The 22494-nt window shown below is 36.6% G+C and overlaps 1 protein-coding gene across 2 annotated transcripts in view; it reads right to left on the bottom strand.

Moving 5' to 3' along the window:
• The window catches only part of FBXL4 (F-box and leucine rich repeat protein 4), a 70345-nt gene that overhangs the window by 26541 nt on the left and 21310 nt on the right, over positions 1–22494 (bottom strand). For both annotated transcript variants that reach the window (XM_068551536.1, XM_068551537.1), the window contains exons 4-5: positions 15115–15457; positions 5794–6038 (exon numbers count right to left, since the gene is read on the bottom strand). In XM_068551536.1, the coding sequence (XP_068407637.1) occupies positions 5794–6038; positions 15115–15457 (588 nt within the window). The remainder of the gene's footprint in view (positions 1–5793; positions 6039–15114; positions 15458–22494) is intronic.

Here is a 22494-nt window from a genome sequence, read left to right as displayed (position 1 = left end):
ACGGCCTTTCTTTCCAGTCCTTGTATTACCTGATTTATTGTGGCATTTCACACAACCACCCTCACCTTCCTTCAAATTCTCAGATAGTCCTCACGCTATTCCCTCTCCTTAAATTCCTCCGACCTGTCTCACTGCTGTGTCCTTTGCTATTATAGCAGCTAAATTGCCAGTTTGCATCAAGCACCTTAAGTCATTCACTCAACAAATATTTATTGAGCTCCAACTATGACCCAGGCATTACTCCAGGCACTTGGAAGTTGGCAGTGGGCAAAGCAAAGTTCCTGTTCTCATGGGGCTTACTTACATTTTGGTAGGAGAGGTAGACCATAAACAAATAAATTAAATGAGTAAAATTAATAGTATATTAGAGAGTGAAAAGTGCCAAGGAGAAAATAAAAGCAGAGAAGGACAACAGGAAGTGTCAAGGGTAGACAGGGTGGTAAGGGAAGCCTCATTGAGAAGGTGAATCAAGACGCAAAGGAAGTGAGGGGGTGAGCAAAGCAGTTCCCTGGAGAAGCAGCACTCCAGGCAAAGGGAGGGGCAGGCACAACAGCTCTGAGGCGGGATAGCTCAGACAATGCCTAGAGTGCCGAACTGTAAGGAGGCTCAAAGTGAGAGGGAGATGCGGAGCAGATCAGAGAGGTAAGGGGCAGTTCAGAGTGCGTGTCCTATAAAGACTCTGGCTTTTATTTTGAGGGAGATGGGATCCTCAATCATCAGAGGGTGTTGAGCAGAGGTGTGGCACAACCTGCTTGTATTTTAACAGGGTCACTCCGGTTTCTGTGTGGAGAACAGACTGAAGGAGAACAGGGGTAAAAACAGGGGGACCCTCAGGACACCACGACCATATTCAGGGAAGAGAGGATGGTGCACTGGATCCGGTGGTAGCACTGAAGGTGGTGCTCAATATTCAGACTCAGGATCTATTTCAAAGGGAGGCAGTGTGTACTACATTATGACATACCTTCTTCATACTGAACTGAACTCAGGCTCACCTATTTCTCAACAATAATTTATTTTTCTGTTAACCACAGTTTCCTTACATACTGATTTGTTTACATTGAGTTTTATAAGGTGCCTCAAATCCTTCGACAATTGAAATAGATTCTTGGGTGTACCCAGTACTTAGCATGATGTCAGCCATGTAAAAAACACTGGATGACTTTGTTGAATAAATCTTCCAATGGTGAATATTCATTTGAAGAATTTAGATTTCCTCTACTCTGGAACAGACTAAGTTTTATGGACTCAGAGAATTTTTCCATTAAGAGGTTCAAACTACTCCTAAGAAATATGACAAAATTAACGTTTTTACCTTACTCTGAGTATACATCGTAGTTATGGCTAGTTCTTCACTATTTATAAGCTAGCAATCTAGAAATGAATGTAGGGTGTCAGAGATCTGGAGTATCCTATTTTGATTTGATACTTCTAAAATTATTTGCAGATTACAAAAGTTAGATGAGTATATTAACTCTTAAAATTAAAATCTTTAGGCATCTTATCTCTTGAAGGTCTTCATTATTTGGCAAAGCACTTTGTTCTACAATTCTTTTTGGTATTGGACTTGGAATACTTTGACATTTCTTTTCTCTTTGCTCTCATTAATGAACTTTTCCCTTCTAAAGATAGAAAGTAAATCACCAGAAAGCCAACTGTTAATAGACTAGAAAACATCCCAAATTGATTGAATGAATGAAAAATTCTGGAAGCACAATAAAGATAATGATCATGCTTATCTACCTTTATGACTCTCTCTCTTTTCTATATTGCATATTTTTACTGAGATTATTTGGTCAATATCCCCATAGTCTCTCTTCCTAAACTTACAAGATCTACACTACCTACTTTTTCATAATATTTCCACTCCAAGAAGGTAGAATTAGGAGCAGAATCAATTAATTAGCTGAACACAACTCTTGTTTCTTGCCTTAATGCTCCTCATAGTTTTATTTTAACGCAAAATTACATACATGTTTTTGTCTTGGTCATCTATTTATTCATCTCAATTGTGATATTGGTCACTTGAAAGGAGAATTATAGCTTGTCTACTTCCTGCAGCCTGTTCATACCATGTTATGAATTCTCATCAAGTATTTCTTGATACTGAGGGTATTAAGAGAAGACCTAAGTTCAGATAAACAATTCCTAAACGAGGTCTCTTGCTACAAGAAATGGAGTCTCTGGAGAGAGAAATAAATTGCTTATCTTTATGAGGTGAATTCATTTGTCCAGATTAATATAAGTACATAAAAATTAATTTACTATATGGTAACTTGCACCCTAAAATAATTAACATCACATGAATGAATGATTTAATCTGAGTTTATTCATCACAAAATAAAAGGCACTAATCCTTACAAGCTGCCTGAAGTATCAAGGTAAAGGGGAGAATTAGGTATAAATATCCATGGCTTCTGATCGCTAATCTCATGTTTTGTTAGCTGACTCACTTGAGTTTTATGAGACAGTATATTTAAGATAATTTTAATCCCAAATAGCTGGAGCATTATTTACTATAGCTGATCCAAAATAAAGTCATTAAAAACAAAACTTCTTGCTTAACTGTGTACGGTACTATCTAGCAATGGTAGAAGGAAGTGGAAAAGAAAGTCTTAAATTGTCTTTAATCTCTAGGAATTGACCATCTAAAAGAGACAACAGTGTAAAACACAGGCAGGCAACTGAATAAACAAATATATGAATAAGCAAAAAGCTCTCTAGTCCATAAAACTGTAGCTCTGTGTCAAAACATCAAGTTCTTAAATCTAGAAAGCATCCAATAATGTTTTCTGAAGGGAACAAGTAGAAGGGTGAGGGATAGAAATCTCTACATAACTGAGGTGGAGCTCAAGGTGATTATTTTGAGCAACTATCTGAAGAAAAACGATAGAGGAAAAATAAACAGAACCTAAGACTTTTTGAACATCAGAATGATAAGATTAAGCCTCAGAGCACAAACAGGCAGGGAGGCAAAGGAATATCCGAGACTTTAGGGAAGTGTATTATAAGAGAAAAGTGGAATTACAGTAGATGTGATTTTAATGAGTCATGATATAAATGAGCAGTACTTGAAGTTACAAATCACAAATCTGTAGATAGAACAGGATTTTAATAACTGATTAAAAGTTTTAAGTTCTTATTATTCCAATTTCCCTGTTATTTTGAATAAAATAAATTCCTAAGTTCTTTAAAATCCAGTGAAACAATTCCAGCTTGTGAAGATAAGGTTTTCAGGTAACAAAAATAAACTATATCAAGCTTTTCCCAAGGACTTACTCAAAAAGCAAGCTCATCATCATTGGTCTCTATTTTAAAAATGTACTTTTTTTCTTTAAAGTATTACAAGTCTTCTTCACAGTAATGAGCATAAATAGACCATACTTACTCATAGATTATTCATTAATAATCAAGCCACGAATATTTATTGTTTATTCTGGGAATGCTGCCTATAAGCCCTAATGACTATCAATTCAGCAGTCAAGTCAAGGGGGCCAACAGCAATCAGTAGGCAAAACTCCAGTATCTCCCACCCAAAAGAAGATCCTCTCTCCCTGTTATTTAACCTTTTTATTTTCTTAATGAGAACAATGACTATACTTAAAGGAATGCTATCAAGACTTATGGTTTTACTGGCTGAAATACTCCTGTGAAATATGGAAAACTTAAATTTATGTATGTACTTTTGTGTTTATTTAAACAGCCCCATGGCAACTAAATGGTTGAACTGAAAATGGAAGAGAAATTGCTGGTGAGAAAGTAGATTGGAGCTTTAACCTCGTAAAAGAAGATCTTTATCCATCACGTGTCTAAAATTTAAAAAATAGCATTGCGGTCTTCTTCTCACAACTTATGTTTCTGCTCATGCACCAGAAGAAGCTACATAAAGAGTTTTTAAAAACTGATTTAATACTATCTCTACATCTTATTCATTATACCATGGTTATATGCAACATTTTGCCGAAGAAGCTGGACTTCAGCCATTCATTACCAATATTTTGTTTAATGTCTATACTCATTAGTTGCCTCCCTGTTATTTTATTTATAAAAATATAGGAAGGATATGTTTAAATGTTTATTCTTATTCTTTATCTTTTCTGTAGCAGGAACTATATTATCTATCTCTTTACATGGTCCACAACACTCACCATAATGCCTTACACACCAAGAGTGAAAACAAACAGTAAGTTCCTAATGGTGGGAAATATTGAAAAAAGAGCTATGAGGGATTAAAACACCCAAAGGTCCTTATAATGTAAAATAATGCTTACTGATACCAATGGTTCTATCTGCTCTCAGAGTCAGTTAGTCTTGGTTTATGATCTATAGTGCACGCTCTGAATACCCACAGTCATCATTAGCTTCAGTTCTTCTTGGTCCCATTAATAGCGAGGAAAATTAGCCAATGAAGTGGGTGTGTCTGCAGCAAAAGGAAGTAAAAAGGACTAAGCTTGTGTTCCACTGGAGAGCTGTCAAAGATCCAGCAATTTTCAAAATGTGGATTCTATAAAAATTTACCAAAATCACACTACCAAAGAGAAATGCCTTATTTTTCTACTATACATATATAATATATATATTATATATACATCCCCTTTTAAGCAAATTTACATAATAAAAAAGAATTTTGTATACTTAGCCTGTTGTAAAATCTTTAGACTCTGACCCACAATCCCATCATGTTTTATCTAAGAACCCCTTCCCCTGGCTCTATTTCTGGCAGAAAAGAAAGAAACTCAGTGCATCCATGGTTTCAACATGTGCTATAAGCCATTACTGCTTGTGTTTATTTTTTACTTGGATGCATAAACTATCAATATCAGCCTTTTGAACACATTGGTACTATTTCAAACATGACTTCATCTGAATCTAATGGTATCAAATATTTATTTCTGGAACTGCATCTTTATTTTTATACTCTAAGTCAAGGGGAACAAAGCTCAAAATACAGATTTCTAATTCATAAACCACTGTTGAGGAATGTATCCACTGGGGATATGTGTAGGGAGGGCTGTACTTCATTCTAACTTCTAAAAACAGGATAGGAGATTATTCGTTAATCAAAAATAACGGGTAATTTCCCCAAAGTGTCTACTTCTTCGTTATTTAACTTAATGAAACGGATTATACTGTAACATACAATGAGAATAACCATCAAGGTTAAGAGAAAAACACCTGTTTATTTCACAAGAAAAATGACTATGGCATTACTAAATGAATATGTACTCGTGCAAGCTTTCAAATGTTTAACAGGTGACATTTAATAGTACGGAAACTAAATGCTTAAATAGAAAGGAGCAGAAACACCTGGGCAGGTCTGCAAGTGTGGTCGCCTATTTAACATGCAATTGCATTTTCAACATAATTAGTTTAAATGAGCTTCTAAATTTGGGTGATGTATTGCACATGTAATTAAGATTTAATTAAAAATGTTCTATAATAAATTGTTTTCCATTTCTGACAAATCACATTAGGGAGGTAGATTTTGATTTGGAAATAGTTTTTAAAATGTGTTAATCATCTGTGCTGAAAATATGAGAAAGAAAAAAAAGGAGCTCTGTTCAAAGTTACTTGGGATTTAAAAAATATGCGGTAAAGGGCATAATTTCCCTCCATCTTATGAAGTCTAGCTGAAGAGGACGGTGAAACTAACTCATCCACTTCTGTAAGCAGAAGCGCTCTGAACATGATCTAAAGTACATGATATGTAATTTCAAACTTTTATTATCGAAACTACTACATAGTAAGTATAGCCTGCTGATTTAAATAACCTCAACAAGGCTTGGCACTAACCTGCTAAATCCTGAAACAGAGATGAAGCCCCTATTGCCAGTCCAAGATAAATTAAGCCACTGGACGAGAGTACAGCGAGGCTGCAGAAATTCCAGAGAGGTGTCATTTAGTTTTGCCCAGTATGGTTGCAGATTGAGGTGAATGTACTGCAGAGGATCACAGCAATGCTGGTTCAGTAGTTTGCAAGTCTGTGCTAATCTACACAGGTCTGGTAGTGTCAGATGATTCAGAATCAGTTGAATGAGCTACATAAAACAGAGAAACCAAGATCACCCAGACTGAAAAAACAGTATCACTTTCTGAAGCATATGATATGATCTAATAAAGAACAACAGTATCATACATTTTATAGCAATACTTTCACATACTAAATAAATCAACATTCAACAGAATTATCCAAATCAGTAGTAACCATACATACATAAGGCTATATATATTACATTTCAAGAGCGTTCAAAGTATATTCAATTCATGTCGACTATTTTTTTTTTTTTTTTTTACAGTGCAAAGATATATTTTGGTAATCTATTGAATAATACAATTTTTCACAGACTTAACATTTACTAAACATCGACTACATGTCAAACACTGGTGAGAAGAGCTCCCGCTTTCAGGGTTTCCAGAGTCCAGTGGGGACTGATAAGTACGATGATATGTTTTAATAGCTTGGATGGACGCATAGACTGCTACTAGAGCCTGACACAAGACACAGGCCTAACCACAGTGAAAGCGGACTTGGACCAGCAAGGCTCAGCTTTAAAGAGTGAGAGGCAAAACTGGGGAGAGGAAAGGTTGGTTAGTGGTAAGGACTGGGTCACAGAGAGCCTCACAGAGGAGCCTGGATTTATTCTGAAAGCAATGAGGAGTCTTGAAGGGATTTATGTAACTGCAGAGTGACAGAGTCAGATTTATGGTTTAGAAAGATCATTGCAGGGGGCACTACCGGAGGCAGGAAGGGAAACCCGCCTGGTGGCTACTGCAGATTCCAGAAAAGAGGAATCAGGGGCCTGCTTATGGCAAGTGGCAGTGACTAGGGAGTAGCTAACAGATACAAAAAAGTATTAAGGAGGAGGAATCAAAAAGGTTTTTATCTCTAATTAAAATAGTTTCTTTGAACTAGTTCAAGATTTGTTTTTTCTTAATGGTGAACAGTCAGGCGCTCCTAAACTAATTTTCAAAGAATCACTGCTAAATAGCCTATTCTGAACCAAGAAACACTAAGAAAAAAAAATCAAATATTTGCTAAATGGTAAAAAAATCTTTAGATGAGAGAGAAGGTTGGGTTTCTTACTTAATGCAGTGTATTTATCTAGCTATACGTTTTGATTTGCAATTATGCCCTTTAACCTAAATGCTCTTTGTCGATTTATTTAACTGTGCAGGCCCAGTATTAAATTTAGGTCAGAATAACACTGTTTGAGGCCAAAATATGACAAAGTAAAGAGTGACAACAACATATTTAAAATAAGCTTGAAGAGTACATATAAAATATGAGGATTGCTGACTAATACATACATTGAGTATAAGAAGGCTTGGGGTGTTTTTGCTATTTATTTATTTAATTTATTTATTTTTTAAAATTTATTTATTTTTGGCTGCGTTGGGTCTTCGTTGCTGCACACGGGCTTTCTCTAGTTGCAGCGAGAGGGGGGCTACTCTTCGATGCTGTGCGTGGGCTTCTCATTGAGGTGGCTTCTCTTGTTGCAGAGCACGGGCTCTAGGTGCGTGGGCTTCAGTAGTTGTGGCATGCGGGCTCAGTAGTTGTGGCTAGTGGGCTCTGAAGCGCAGGCTCGGTAGTTGTGGCTCGTGGGATTAGTTGCTCCACGGCATGTGGGATCTTCCCAGACCAGGGATCGAACCCATGTCCCCTGGATTGGCAGGCGGATTCTTAACCACTGCACCACCAGGGAAATCTCTGCTATTTATTTTTAACATTTGAACTGGGCTTTTGAAAAATAACATTAAGGTGGGTGTGTATGTGTTATAAAAACAGGGAAATATAAGGAAATTAAAAATTAGTCTAAAATCTCATCATTCTGATGACATGCAAATTGTCAACAAGCAAATTATACAAACAACACAAGAAAATTCAGGTAAAATATTAGAAAATCCAAACACTGAAGGCAGGTAGAAAATGAGTTTTTCCCTCTCCAACCTCAAATGTAATAATCCCCCTGCCCCTTGGTAAATACTGCTAACAGTTTTTCTGATCTCTTCCAGATAAATATGTATGAAATTCTATTCTTGGATTTGCACTAAAAGAATGATACTTTATACACTGTTCTGCACCTTACTTTTCTCATTGAATGATGTATCTTGTAGATATTTCTATATCTGCACATACAAATCCACCCCATTCCACCTTACAGATGTGATACACTAATTCAGCTAATTTCTCATTGATATATTTCCTGCTTTTTTCCCTATTGCAAATAACACTGCAGTATCATTTTGTGTATGTATGTGTATCTTGGCAAATTTTGCAAATATATCTTAGGGTAAATTTCATGCATTTAAAAGTTTTGATACAAACACAAAATTGCCCTTCAGAATGTTTGCATCAATTTACCACAAACAGGGTATAAAAGTACCCATTCACTCATAACCTAGACAGCACTGGTATCAATACTTTAAATGTTGCCATTCTGAAAGCAGGAGAAGGAAAAAATAAAATAAAACAAAACAGGGTCTTCCCTGGTGGCGCAGTGGTTGAGAGTCTGCCTGCTAATGCAGGGGAAACGGGTTCGAGCCCTGGTCTGGGAAGATCCCACATGCCACGGAGCGACTGGGCCCATGAGCCACAACTGCTGAGCCTGCGCGTCTGGAGCCTGTGCCCCACAACGGGAGGGGCTGCGATAGTGAGAGGCCCGCGCACCGCGATGAAGAGTGGCCCCCGCACCACGATGAAGAGTGGCCCCCGCTTGCCGCAACTAGAGAAAGCCCTCGCACGAAACAAAGACCCAACACAGCTAAATAAATAAATAAATAAATAAATAAAGTAGCTATTAAAAAAAAAACACAAGGATAAAATAAAACAGAAACAAAAATTGCATGGCACTGTTGTCTTGGGGTTTTGTTTGTTTTGTGTTTGTTTTGTTTTGCGTGGCTTGTGGGATCTTAGTTCCCCGATCAGGGATTGAACCTGGGCCCTCGGCAGTGAAAGCATACAGTCCTAACCACTGGACTGCCAGGGAATGCCCTATTTGCTTTGTTTTTAACTACAGAAATGTAATCCTTTGCCAAGGGAACTGCCAATGTTCCCTTCTTTCCTGTTGGTCTATTTCTAGACTCTATTCTGTTCCATTTATTTCTCCCATATCAATAGCCCTCTGGGTCAAATAAATAACTTTTGTTCTCACTGTTTTAAAAGTTTATGTGTGGGAATGCACTGGATCGTTTGGTTGCAAATGAGACTCTATCTTCATTGTTGATCCACAAATATCAGTACTATGGCTTCATAATGTGCTTTATTATCTGGTGGGACTAGTGATCCCTCCCCATCACTCTTCTTTTCCAGAATTTTCCTGAGCATTTTCATAGTTTTTAGGTGAACTTTTCTATTAAAAAACAAACAACAAATTATGTTTGCATTTTACCTGGAAGTTCATTGAACACACAGATTACTTTAAGGAAAACTGACATCTTTAACCTTTACTTCATTGTGTCTTCCTACTCAAGGGCATGGCACGATTTACCATTTAATGATCTTTTTTGATCCTAGAGTTCCTAAAGCTACTGATTATTATCTATTAACTTTGTAACCTGCCGACTTACTTACTGTTCCAAATAGTTTTTGGTCTCTTCTCCTGAGTATTCTAATACAAAATCATATTGCCTGCAAATGATGATAATTTTACAGCCTTCTTTCCAAAAATCATGCCTCTTATTTCTTTCTCCCATCTTTCAGCATTGGATAGTATTTCCAGAACAATGTTAAGTAACACTGACGTCTTGTTCCTGACTTTAATTTGTATGTGAGCCATAAATGTGAGGCACATACGTAATTTAAAAATTTTTAGTAACTACAATTTTTTAGAAGTCAAAAGAGTTTAGTTAATGATACAGTACTGTATACTTGAAAGTTGCTGAGAGTAAATCTTAAGCATTCTCACCACACACAGTCACCCAAAAGAGTTAACAATGTGAGGTGATGTATGTGTCAATTATCTTGATCTTGGTAATCACTACACAATGTATATCAAATCATGTTGTACACTTTAAATATATACAATTATATTTGTCCATTATTCCTCAATGAAGTTAAAAAATAAAATAAGTTCTAAAGAAATAGGTGATATTAATTTTAATATATTTTATTTGATGAGATATATTAAAATGATCATCTCAACGTGTGTTCAACATAAAAATTATTACTGAGATACTAAATCTTTTTTTGTCATATTAAGTCTTTGAAATCCTGTGTGTATTTTATACTTTCAGCTCATCTCAATTCAGATTAGACATAAAGTGCTCAACAGTACATGTGGCTAGTGGCTACCATATTGAACCATGCATTTCTAGTGTTTGATAATTAAATATGATGTTAGCTTTTGGTTACTCATATTTGGTGGCAGAAAATTCGTAGATAGCTTAATAAGGTATTTAGTTTTTAACAGACACTGATAAATATTTGGATATCTATCCAGCTGCCATTTGTCAAACAATTTTGCACATCTACTGAGACGACTGTAGGATTTTTCTCCTTTGACTATGTTACTATTTTATAGTACTGTACTATTATCATATAGATTCTTTAATACCTAAACACCCTTGAATTCCAGGAATACATCCTGAATGATTTTTTTGTATTATATTTTAAAATAATTCTATTCACTATATTTTATTTGCAGAAGTAAAATTGGTCTGTAATTTTATTTTTATGTGCTATAGTATTATATCAGCTTCACTAAGAAGTTAAAAACTTTCCTTTTTCTTTATGCTATGAAAGAGTTTAAATAATACAGGATTTGATCACTTCTTAAATGTCTGAAAGAACCTATGAGCCATCTGGGCTTGGCAACCGTAGGACCTTAAATATTTGTAGAATGAAGTAAAAATTTGTTGTTTTAACTACAATATTAAAAGCTATTTCAGTAAAATTTTTAAGCAGTTAGTGCAAAGAGGCATTAAAAGTTAAATATATCCATGTATCAGAGGATAAATAATTTACTTTTTTCCAGATGATTTATAATTTAAATAACTCCCAGCAATTACTGGCATCATTCCAAAGTCACCAATATTAAAAGATGTATATTGTGTGAAAACATTTTCTGATCCTTAATATTATATTTTAAGCAAATATCAAAGTAGAAAAAGAATAATGAAGTTATGGAGACCATGACATTGGCATGTGAAAAAGCACCTTTGGATTCTGATTAAGCAAAAGATAACAGGTTTTAGGCCCACAAGATAATACCTATTAATTATTACTCATCTAGTATCTAGTGCCTGTCAAAAGATGTTTTTATATGGGAGTATCCTAGCCTAAAGCACCATTTGACACCGTGCTGAAAGTAAGATGTTGTATGTAGGATGTTGTATGTCTCAAAACACAGCTGATCTGCCCTCAAAACCCACTCTACTCATAATACAATTATTTTCAATTAAGGAAACATTATGTCACTTGACATATTTAAATGTGGGGTTTTTTTCTCCTTTAAATAACTTGGATTACCTATAATTGGGGCAACTTTTTAAAAAAGAGTTTCTCTTTTTACTCACCGTGAGATCATTCAGTGTTTTGCAGCATTAACTCTTTATGCATTGTACTGCTTTCATCATGGCTAATTAATGTCCTTCAGGACGACTGATTCTATCTCTCGGTTTCATCTATGTGATTCTGTTGTATTGATTAAACTCCTTGCATGTACTGGAAGCTTTTACTCTTTTTTTGGCTCCTTCCCTACAGCATAAGAGCATACTGAAATCTCTCCCAGCTTGCATCACAAACAGAAACCTTCCCACCCTGCTACATCTTCTGCCACTCGTCTTTTCTCCTTTTAAAAGATAAATTAGAGCAAATAATATCTATAATAATTTCATACTCTTCCTCATTTTGATATGCCTTATTGAGTGTGACATGAAGGGGTGGAGTGTTAGGATGCCAAGTATTATTCACTATTGGTGGACAGTCTTGCCCATGATTGGTGTATATTAACAGAAATATTTTTCTGCTTATGCTCAGAGAGCAAACACTTTTTGTCTCTGCTTCTCCCCCCCTCCTTGATGCCGTAACCAGATATGGTAAGGTTTTTCTCATCTCTCACCCTATGGTCATAGTTCCATTGAACTGATAATGGTAAAGGATTATCAGAGATCTCCTGATGACCAAAACCAGTGGGCACTTGTCACTGAGCTCTCTGCAGCGGTGGGGCCAACCACACCCATTTTATGTTCTCTATACCTCTTTAGCTTCCTATCGTTGCTTTTAAGACAATCTCATCCTTGTCCCAAGTGCCTTTTCTGACTTGTCTTCCTCTACTGGACTCTTAGATGTTAGTAATCCCAGAATTCTATTCTTGGCCCTTTATTCACACCCTCAGAGCTTTCCTGGTCAGTTTCATCTACCATGGTAGCCCTCTCCTCTTCTGAGAAGACTCACACAAATGTAAACTCAGACCTTCCTCCTGAGTTTCAAACTCAAATAGCAACTGCCTACTGTCAACTTCTCAATCAGAGAAGTTGGCTTTGATGAATCACAGGCACCTCCAAGTCAATGCATCCTTCCACCTTCACCCACTGGCTTATGATTAATGGCATATCCATCCACCAGGTCATTTCAACCAGAAGCCTGAAAGTCCTTGTGATGTTCTGCTTCATGTCCACATTCAATAGTTACTTTGATTTCTACCTTCTGCATCTCTGGAATACTTCTCCAGCTTACCTCCTTTCCAAACTTTCCAGTAGCCAGAGCTTCATAACTTCTTGCCTAAATTTCTGCAGTAGCTCCCCGACTGGTATCCCTGCTTCCCACCCTGACCTCCTTTTGGTCTATTCTTCATTTACCAACAGAATAAACTAAGAGGGAAATCTCATTTTGTTATTTTTCTTTTAAAATGAATAAAACTTTCAATGTTTCCCTACTGACTACAGAAAAGGTTCACAGTCTTCTTCATACCATGACACATATGAAAAACAAACTTTACATGAGGCCAAACACCTGGGCAATTATTCTAACTGTGGGCCAAAGCATGTGCAAAAATGCCTGCATAGGGGACACGGGTTCGAGCCCTGGTCCGGGAAGATCCCACATGCCGCGGAGCAACTAAGCCCGTGCGCCACAACTACTGAGCCTGCACTCTAGAGCCCGCGAGGCACAACTACTGAGCCCACGTGCCACAGCTACTGAAGTCCATGCTCTTAGAGCCCGTGCTCCACAACAAGAGAAGCCACAGCAATGAGAACCCCATGCACCGCAACGGAGAGTACCCCCGCTCAAATAAATAATTTTTTTTAAATGCCTGCATATTATGGATAATTTCTGGAATGCTAGCTATTATTCCACATCTTTTTCTCCCACTAAAAAAAGCATATGAAGAATTCAGAGAACACAAGAAAGTGAGTGTGAAATTATTATAGGTATAGTCTTGGATTTGTTCTAATTTTTTACCGAAAGTAAATGATTTATAAAATCTAAGGTCTCTATGATTCCCCTCAACTGATTCTGCTGCGTACAGGAGAGACACAGCAGCCTGAGGACCACTGGCTGAAGAGAGAAAATGCAAACCTCTCGGTAAAACCCACAGAGCCCTCTACGACGTGGCAGGGTGGGCTGTGCGCTGCCAGGGCTGGGATGTCCCAACCACTGTCATCTGTGTGGACGGTGGCCTATGGAGTGATGCACCGAGGCAGCCCTGAGCCTGTGTCCAAGTTCATCTCTTGCAGCTTCTGCTATCAAATCCTATTCCAGCCACAGTGAAATAACGGAGTTCCCAAACAGGTCACACAGTTTCACTTCTTCTCACCTTTGGACACTCTCTTCGCTTTGCCTGAAGTTCCCGTTATTCATTTGAATGTGATATGTTAAGCATTTTACCAGGTCTGGATAAAATTCAACAAACTCTTTAAAATACATTTGCTGAATTTAAATCTCTATACTGTAGTTTTAGGAAATGGGTAAGAATCAAGGAAGTGAGCTTCCTCCAGATGAACTGCTGCCACTGCTGCCAGGACAGACCCTCCTTGAAGCCCCAGGGAACAACGCTGTCAACATCCCACACTCCTCTCTGCCAGCTCAGCTCCTCCTCCCTCCTCCCTCCCTCCTCCCTCTAAGGGCCAGGGTGTCTTGTCCACCTATGAAGCTTCCTTCCATAACACAAGACTGGACCTAGAAGGCCTGGGTTGGATCCTGGTTCCATGGCTTACTGACTGAGTTACCTTGGATCCTTAAATTCATCTTTATGTGGCAACTTTAGCTACTTCACAGGATGTACCATAGCATTTGAATTGTGAAATGCTGAACAGGCATTATAGTTCCTGTTAGGCACTCAAGAGGCGACCTTATTGTTCCATGCAAGTTAAGCTACTTGTATTATTACAATGAAACCTGAAATACCCACCAGTGTGGAAGGGGGATAGTTGAACTGGTTAAAGTTTAAGTTTATAAAATTTTCTTTAAAAGATCTGATTATATTATTTTTAACCACACACAGCTCTTCTAAGCAGGGGAAGGAATGCCTGGCCCTACTCCCACCCCAGGGGGTGTGCTAATGGCATTTGAGGCCTGTGAGCCAGGAGTGCTAAATATACCCTGGAAACACCCCTGTAGTGACACACTGAAAACAAGACTTTAGGTAAAAGGCACTCTATACCTGCCTAGACCAAAAATCATAGCTAGTTAGAATACAGAATAGAGTTAGTATAGAAGATTATATGACACTTGGAGAAACTGCGCACTATTAAACAGAATAAGCATTTCTCTCACAGTCTTATTAATACTCTTATTTTTCATAGCAAATCATCTTTAACATAACCGGTATCAAGTTAAGCACATATTGCCCATATTAACACTGTGTAATTATGAATTAAAGTGGAGTGTAATTTATCATTGCTTTATGTATTTTGGTTATTGTTAATCAGTGATAAAATAACATATATTTACTAGTTTATTCAGAATCACTAAAGTCAATCCAAAACAAAGGTGGTGAAGTTACTGAACACAATTTTGTCTAGTCTTTCCAAAATCAAAATACACAATACATCAGATTATGTATACCTTGCTAATGCTCCGATTTCTCTGACATCTAGCAAAATAAACATTAACATCTAAACATTTTAAAATGATAGTATGTCCAATATTGCTACTGAATATCTTTGGCTTACCTCATAAGGTAGTTTATCAAAATATCCATTACTTGTCCCTTCCCTGAGGGCAATACTGCTACACTTTTTGTTCAGATTGTCCATTCCACATCCATTCTTTTCTTCATAGTCATCTTCTAGATCATTCATGTCAATAAGTGAAGTCTTGAGAGAAAGCACTGGCTTGTCCTTTGTACCATGTAATACAACTGCATCTAATTCAGTGTAATAATCCAGAAGAGAACTATTTACTTCCAGCCGTATAAGATTTGTGGGAAAATTTATCTGCTTAATACAAGGTTTAAACTGGCGAGCCTGGGAAGCATTCACCTTCGTAGGTTTCTCTGACCAAAGAATCTCCCATCTGCCAAAGAAAGAAACTTCCCTATAATACAGTTTGGAATGAGATTTATTGTTACCTTAATGTTAGGGGCCCAGCCCAATACATTACAGTGTGAAGCAAAAGCATTAAACAAGGTGGATAGGATCAAACCAAGAATTGTTTCCAGGACATGAAAAAAATTTAAAACCTAAATGCCATAGACCTTATTACTTAAAATATTTTTACTACTTAAATTATTTTTACAACTCCCTAGAAAGTCCTTTTTGGCAGATTTCACTTTGGTTAAGTTAAAAACTGGAATAGGTAGTCAGAGGTACATGAACAACATTCAGTTTTACAGATAAAGTAAACACGAAGTATTAAAGCACACCTCTGTGCATGCCCTAAACCAACTGTGGAAACTAAACTTCTCACCATGCCTCACGAAGGTCCCCTTTTCTGTTTCTGTTACTGGTGCCATACAAATTCAAAACTTTCATTATATTTTTCTTTGGCCACAGTACACGGCATGTGGAATCTTAGATCCCCCCACCAGGGATCAAACCCGCGTCCCCTGCGTTGGAAGCGTGTGGAGTCTTAACCACTGGACCACCAGGAAAGTCCCAAAACTATCATTTTCTCTGATTTTCTTTTATCCAGTCATTAAATTTTATCAGAGTTTTCATGAAATTGTCTCATATATGCCCTTCTCCTAAATTTCCATTATTGTCATCTTTTAGTCATCCTTGTATCCTCAGTACCTAGCAAGTAGCTAACACATAACAGGTGAATAACATTTTCTCCTATTCCTTCAAAATGAACTTCTACTTTTCAGCCAGGTTAATCATTACTTTCCAGATAATAAACTTATTTCCACACGAAGGTGTTTGCTCATGTTGTCTTCCTCTCCCAATGAAATGCCTAACCTACAATTATCTGCCCATCTTTTCTTCAAGGCCTAACTCATATTCCATGTCTTTCTATAGGTCTTCTTAAAAAATTATTTTCCAAAATTATTTAAAGATTCTTCATAACATAGCATCATTAGATATACAATATTCTCAAATATATGGCATAAATAACCATTTCTCTAATATTGTTTTCTAATATATCAGAGAAAATTAAAAACACAAACAAAAATACTTCAATAAATACTTCTATTTCTATTTATTTACTTTAGCTAGCAGAACTTTTACATAAAGATTTTATGTCAAAGATTAAGAACATTTTTAAGTCTCCCAATACATACTACAAACTGCTTTCAAAGAAGCTTATGCCAACAGTATATAAGAATGACCACTGAAAGCACTCTTTATTTTTAAAAATAAGCTCTAATTTCACAGTGACCCAGGTCTCTGTGACATAATTTATAATTCACTGACTACTAACACTTAAAATGTTTTCATATGCTTATTAATCATATCAATTTTTTTCCCCTCCAAAATATTGTCAGTTCATTTCCTTGCCCCAATGGCCTATTTACTTTTTATGAATTTTATTTTTTTTTATACAGCAGGTTCTTATTAGTTATCTACTTTATACATATTAGTGTATATATGTCAATCCCAATATCCCAGTTCATCCCACCACCACCACCCCACCCCCCGCTTTCCCCCCTTGGTGTCCATATGTTTGTTCTCTACATCTGTGTCTCTATTTCTGCCTTGCAAACCGGTTCATCTGTACCATTTTTCTAGATTCCACATATATGCGTTAATATACACTTGTTTTTCTCTTTCTAACTTCACTCTGTAGGACAGTCTCTAGGTCCATCCACGTCTCTACAAATGACCGAATTTCATTCCTTTTTATGGCTGAGTAATATTCCGCTGTATACATGCACCACATCTTCTTTATCCGTTCATCTGTCGATGGGCATTTAGGTTGCTTCCAGGACCTGGCTATTGTAAACAGTGCTGCAATGAACATTGGGGTGTATGGGTTTTTTTGAATTATGGTTTTCTCTGGGTATATGCCCAGTAGTGGGATTGCTGGGTCATATGGTAATTCTGTTTTTAGTTTTTTAAGGAACTGCCATACTGTTCTCCACAGTGGCTGTTTCAATTTACATTCCCACCAACAGTGCAAGAGGGTTCCCTTTTCTCCACACCCTCTCCAGCATTTGTTGTTTGGAGATTTTCTGATGATGCCCATACTAACTGGTGTGAGGTGATACCTCATGGTAGTTTTGATTTGCATTTCTCTAATAATTAATGATGTTGAGTAGCTTTTCATATGCTTCTTGGCCATCTGTACGTCTTCTTTGGAGAAATGTCTATTTAGGTCTTCTGCCCATTTTTGGATTGGGTTGTTTGTTTTTTTAATATTGAGCTGCGTGAGCTGCTTATATATTTTGGAGATTAATCCTTTGTCTGTTGATTCGTTTGCAAATATTTTCTCCCATTCTGAGGGTTGTCTTTTCGTCTTGTTTGTAGTTTCCTTTGCTTTGCAAAAGCTTTTAAGTTTCATTAGGTCCCATTTGTTTATTTTTGTTTTTATTTCCATTACTCTAGGAGGTGGATCAAAAAAGATCTTGCTGTGATTTATGTCAAAGAGTGTTCTTCCTATGTTTTCCTCTAAGAGTTGTATAGTATCCGGTCTTACATTCAGGTCTTTAATCCATTTTGAGTTTATTTTTGTGTATGGTGTTAGGGAGCATTCTAATTTCATTCTTTTACATGTAGGTGTCCAGTTTTCCCAGCACCACTTACTGAAGAGGCTGTCTTTTCTCCATTGTATATCCTTGCCTCCTTTGTCATAGATTAGTTGACCATAGCTGTGTGGGTTTATCTCTGGGCTTTCTATCCTGTTCCATTGATCTATATTTCTGTTTTTGTGCCAGTACCATATTGTCTTGATTACTGTAGCTGAAGTCAGGGAGTCTGATTCCTCCAGCTCCGTTTTTTTCCCTCAAGACTGCTTTGGCTATTCATTGTCTTTTGTGTCTCCATACAAATTTTAAGATTTTTTGTTCTAGTTCTGTAAAAAAATGCCATTGGTAATTTGATAGGGATCGCACTGAAACTGTAGATTGCTTTGGGTAGTATAGTCATTTTCACAATACTGATTCTTCCAATCCAAGAACAAGGTATATCTCTCCATCTGTTTGTGTCATCTTTGATTTCTTTCATCAGTGTCTTATAGTTTTCTGAGTACAGGTCTTCTACCTCCTTAGGTAGGTTTATTCCTAGGTATTTTATTCTTTTCATTGCAATGGTGAATGGGATTGTTTCCTTAATTTCTCTTTCTGATCTTTCATTGTTGGTGTATAGGAATGCAAGAGATTTCTGTGCATTAATTTTGTATCCTGCTACTTTACCAAATTCATCGATTAGCTCTAGTAGTTTTCTGGCGGCATCTTTAGGATTATCTGTGTATAGTATCATGTCATCTGCAAACAGTGACAGTTTTACTTCTTGTTTTCCAATTTGTATTCCTATTCTTTCTTTTTCTTCTCTGACTGCCGTGGCTAGGACTTCCCAAACTATGTTGAATCACAGTGGCGAGAGTGGACATCCTTGTCTTGTTCCTGATCTTAGAGGAAATGCTTTCAGTTTTTCACCATTGAGAATGATGTTTGCTGTGGGTTTGTCGTATATGGCCTTCATTATGTTGAGGTAGGTTCCCTCTGTGCCCATTTTCTGGAGAGTTTTTATCATAAATGGGTATTGAATTTTGTCAAAAGCTTTTTCTGCATCTATTGAGATGATCATATGTTTTTTATACTTCAATTTGTTAATATTGTGTATCACATTGACTGATTTGCGTATATTGAAGAATCCTTGCATCGCTGGGATAAATCCCACTTGATCATGGTGCATGATCCTTTTAATGTATTGTTGGATTTTGTTTGCTAGTATTTTGTTGAGAATTTTTGCATCTATATTCATCAGTGATATTGGTCTGTAATTTTCTTTTTTTGTAGTATCTTTGTCTGGTTTTGGTATCAGGGTGATGGTGGCCTCGTAGAATGAGTTTGGGAATGTTCCTCCCTCTGCTATATTTTGGAAGAGTTTGAGAAGGATGGGTGTTAGCTCTTCTCTAAATGTTTGATAGAATTCACCTGTGAAGCCATTTGGTCCTGATCTTTTGTTTGTTGTAATATTTTTAATCACAGTTTCAATTTCATTACTTGTAATTGGTCTGTTCATATTTTCTATTTCTTCCTAGTTCAGTCTTGGAAGGTTTTACCTAAGAATTTGTCCATTTCTTCCAGGTTGTCCATTTGATTGGCATAGAGTTGCTTGTAGTAGTCTCTTATGATGCTTTGTATTTCTGCAGTGTCCGTTGTAACTTCTTCGTTTTCATTTCTAATTTTATTGATTTGAGTCCTCTCCCTCTTTTTCTTGATAAGCCAATGGCCTATTGAGATCCAGGTAAAAACTGATTACAGCAAGGCATTTAGGGAACTGAAATAGACAAAAGAGTATGAAACTCAGGGGAGAAATCTGAGCTGAGACTATAGCAGTCATCGACATACAAGTACCATAATGGTCTTTAGGCCAAGATGGGAGCAAGAAAGGCATATAGCACCACTCTTGGGAGAAGGGAAGTTTGGTCATTTCTACCTTTAGGAATAAAAGCATAAGGCAGAAACTCAATGGGATTCCAGTAAACATATCACTAACTGTAACAGTAGGACTTTTGCAGTTAACAGAACCCTATAATCACCCCATATTTGTTAGATTTGCTACTTCTCTCCTGAAAACTAGGAATAAAACCCATCAAACATATAAAGAACCTGTGAGTATTTGTATTCAGAGACAACCTGAAAGTAGGAATGGAGAGACTGGTCCCTCTCTATATCCAATCTTGGGAGGCAGGGGAAGAGTTCTAAGGAACAGAGCAGGTTGTGGCAGATTTAAGGAGGAAAGGAAAGCTAGCTGGGCATCTTCTCACTTTCTGTGACAAGGCAGAAAAGCAAATTTGGAATGCCAGCCTAGACCTAAGAAGTGCCCCCAAAGCCTAAATGCAAAAACCTTTAGGGTTTCCAACAATGGAATTGATTTGAACACTCTACTGAAAATCCACACAGTTAAACAGAGCTAGCTATACAGGAATAGAAGTATGAAACATTTAAAACCATGTTCGTGGGAAAAGGCATTCCTAATTTTGGACAGTACATTTCCAAGAATCCTGGGGTAAATGGTGGAAGGTATGAGAAAATTCAAATTTTGGTTTTACTCATCCTTTTGTTGCTGCTGGAAAATGACACGAGATGATGTTGGAGGAATGTCTCATGTCCAAGAAACAAGGACCACTCAGGACCCTGTGAAATAACTGCCTGTACTGGTTCACAACACATGTAGACTAAACCAGCCTATTTTGTTGTTTAGCTTCAATGAGAAGTTTTTATGAGCCTTAACAGAAACACTGAAAATGTAATATAGAAATCACCTCTGCCAGGTTCTTTGCAATAAATAAAGATACAGACAAAACATGTTCTTTATGTATAGCCTGACTTGCATTATAATGCAAATTACATTATAAAATTATAAATAAAACAAGCTTAAAAACAAGCACTGATTAGAGCACAAATACTCTATTGTAATAATGTATTAATCTATTAAAGTCCTCTCTCTCTCTCTCTCTCTACCTTGCAGAATGGACAAGGTTAAGATGATGCTTTAAAATGACTTCCTTAACATTTCTAGCATGTTTAAAAGTTTAATGCTATGTTAGCATCATTTTTGCTTCTGACTTTATATAGCATAAACATTATATATTTAGTTATACATATATCATAAGTTTAAATATGATAGCATTCTTAAAGTTGAAAAATATCAAACCTTATCAGTTATTAGAAATATTTTTAAATGTCTAAACATAAAAAAATTCAAGTATCATTAGTTTATTTATATTTTATTTTGATTTTTCTTGATAACCTAAGAAGTAATAAAGAAAAGTGGTAAAAAGATGGAAAAATTAGTTTATAGGTCAGTGAATTAAATTAACATTAACTCTGAGACCAATACAAATTGATTTGGGGGTATCATCTGTATTAAGGTGATTTTGTTTAAAATTCTAATAGAACTAGAATATATTATTTTAAAGTTAGAAAGAGAAAGATATCTACATTACCCAACAAGAGAATATGCCAATATCTTTTTTTAAAATTATAGTATGGTTGATTTACAATATTATAATAGTTTTGGGTGTGCAACATAGTGATTCAATATTTTTACAGATTATATTCCGCTTAAATTTATTATAAAATAATGGCTATATTTCCTATGCCAATCTTTTTATTTTAGAAAATTAATGCCAGAATTTAAAAAACTAGTCAGTGAAAATAAGCAAATACAAGCAAATGCACATGTGCATGCATGTGTGTACACACACACACACACAATTTTCCATGAGATAGCCCTGACTCTTAATCCTCTAGACCCAGAACAGTGTTGATGAGATTAAACTGCTTTAAGTCATGGCCTTTGTAGCCTGCACATTTATGTGCTGACTATATATGCCCACACACTGTATTCATCTACTGGACAAATCTGACAAACACTAATGTCCTTTGTAAGTATTTTAAATCTACAGTAGTATCATGTGCAAAATTCAGCATGGAATCCCTATCAGGCTGCGCTTTGTCTGCACTTGGAGCCCTTAATTCTGGGTTGGTAACCAGCATTCTCTTTACCAGCCCACTTATTTCTCCTTCTGTTGATTGCTCTGAATGCCTACTATATGTCCCGTGCTTGGACACAAAGCACTCTGTCTCTGTAACTGTTGACCTGTTGTTACTCACTGAGAACGTCTCTCTAGGGCTCCCAGGAAGCAGCAGGTAGACAAGAGAGGAAGAGAGACGTTCATCAACGGAAACCGGAGAAAGCAAGTTTTCTAACATATTCAGGTTGGAAGCCAGGCACATGGATGCAGAGAGCTTCCCTATAAACAAAATTCCTCCTGGTTAGTAAGCACATCTAGTAACCAGCAAAAAGAAAGTTCTCTTGCCAACACTGTTCCATTTTACCTGCTGAAAGTGAAGGGATAGAATAGGAAAACAAACTAGAATAAAATTAAAGTACTCTAATAGGTATACCTACTCACTCCCTGCTTCCCAGCCTGTCCCTGAT

The sequence above is a fragment of the Eschrichtius robustus genome, chromosome 9 (assembly GCF_028021215.1).
Source record: "Eschrichtius robustus isolate mEscRob2 chromosome 9, mEscRob2.pri, whole genome shotgun sequence".
Classification (NCBI taxonomy): domain Eukaryota; kingdom Metazoa; phylum Chordata; class Mammalia; order Artiodactyla; family Eschrichtiidae; genus Eschrichtius; species Eschrichtius robustus.
Note: the sequence above shows the minus strand (reverse complement) of the source record. Positions and strands in the feature narration are given on the sequence as shown.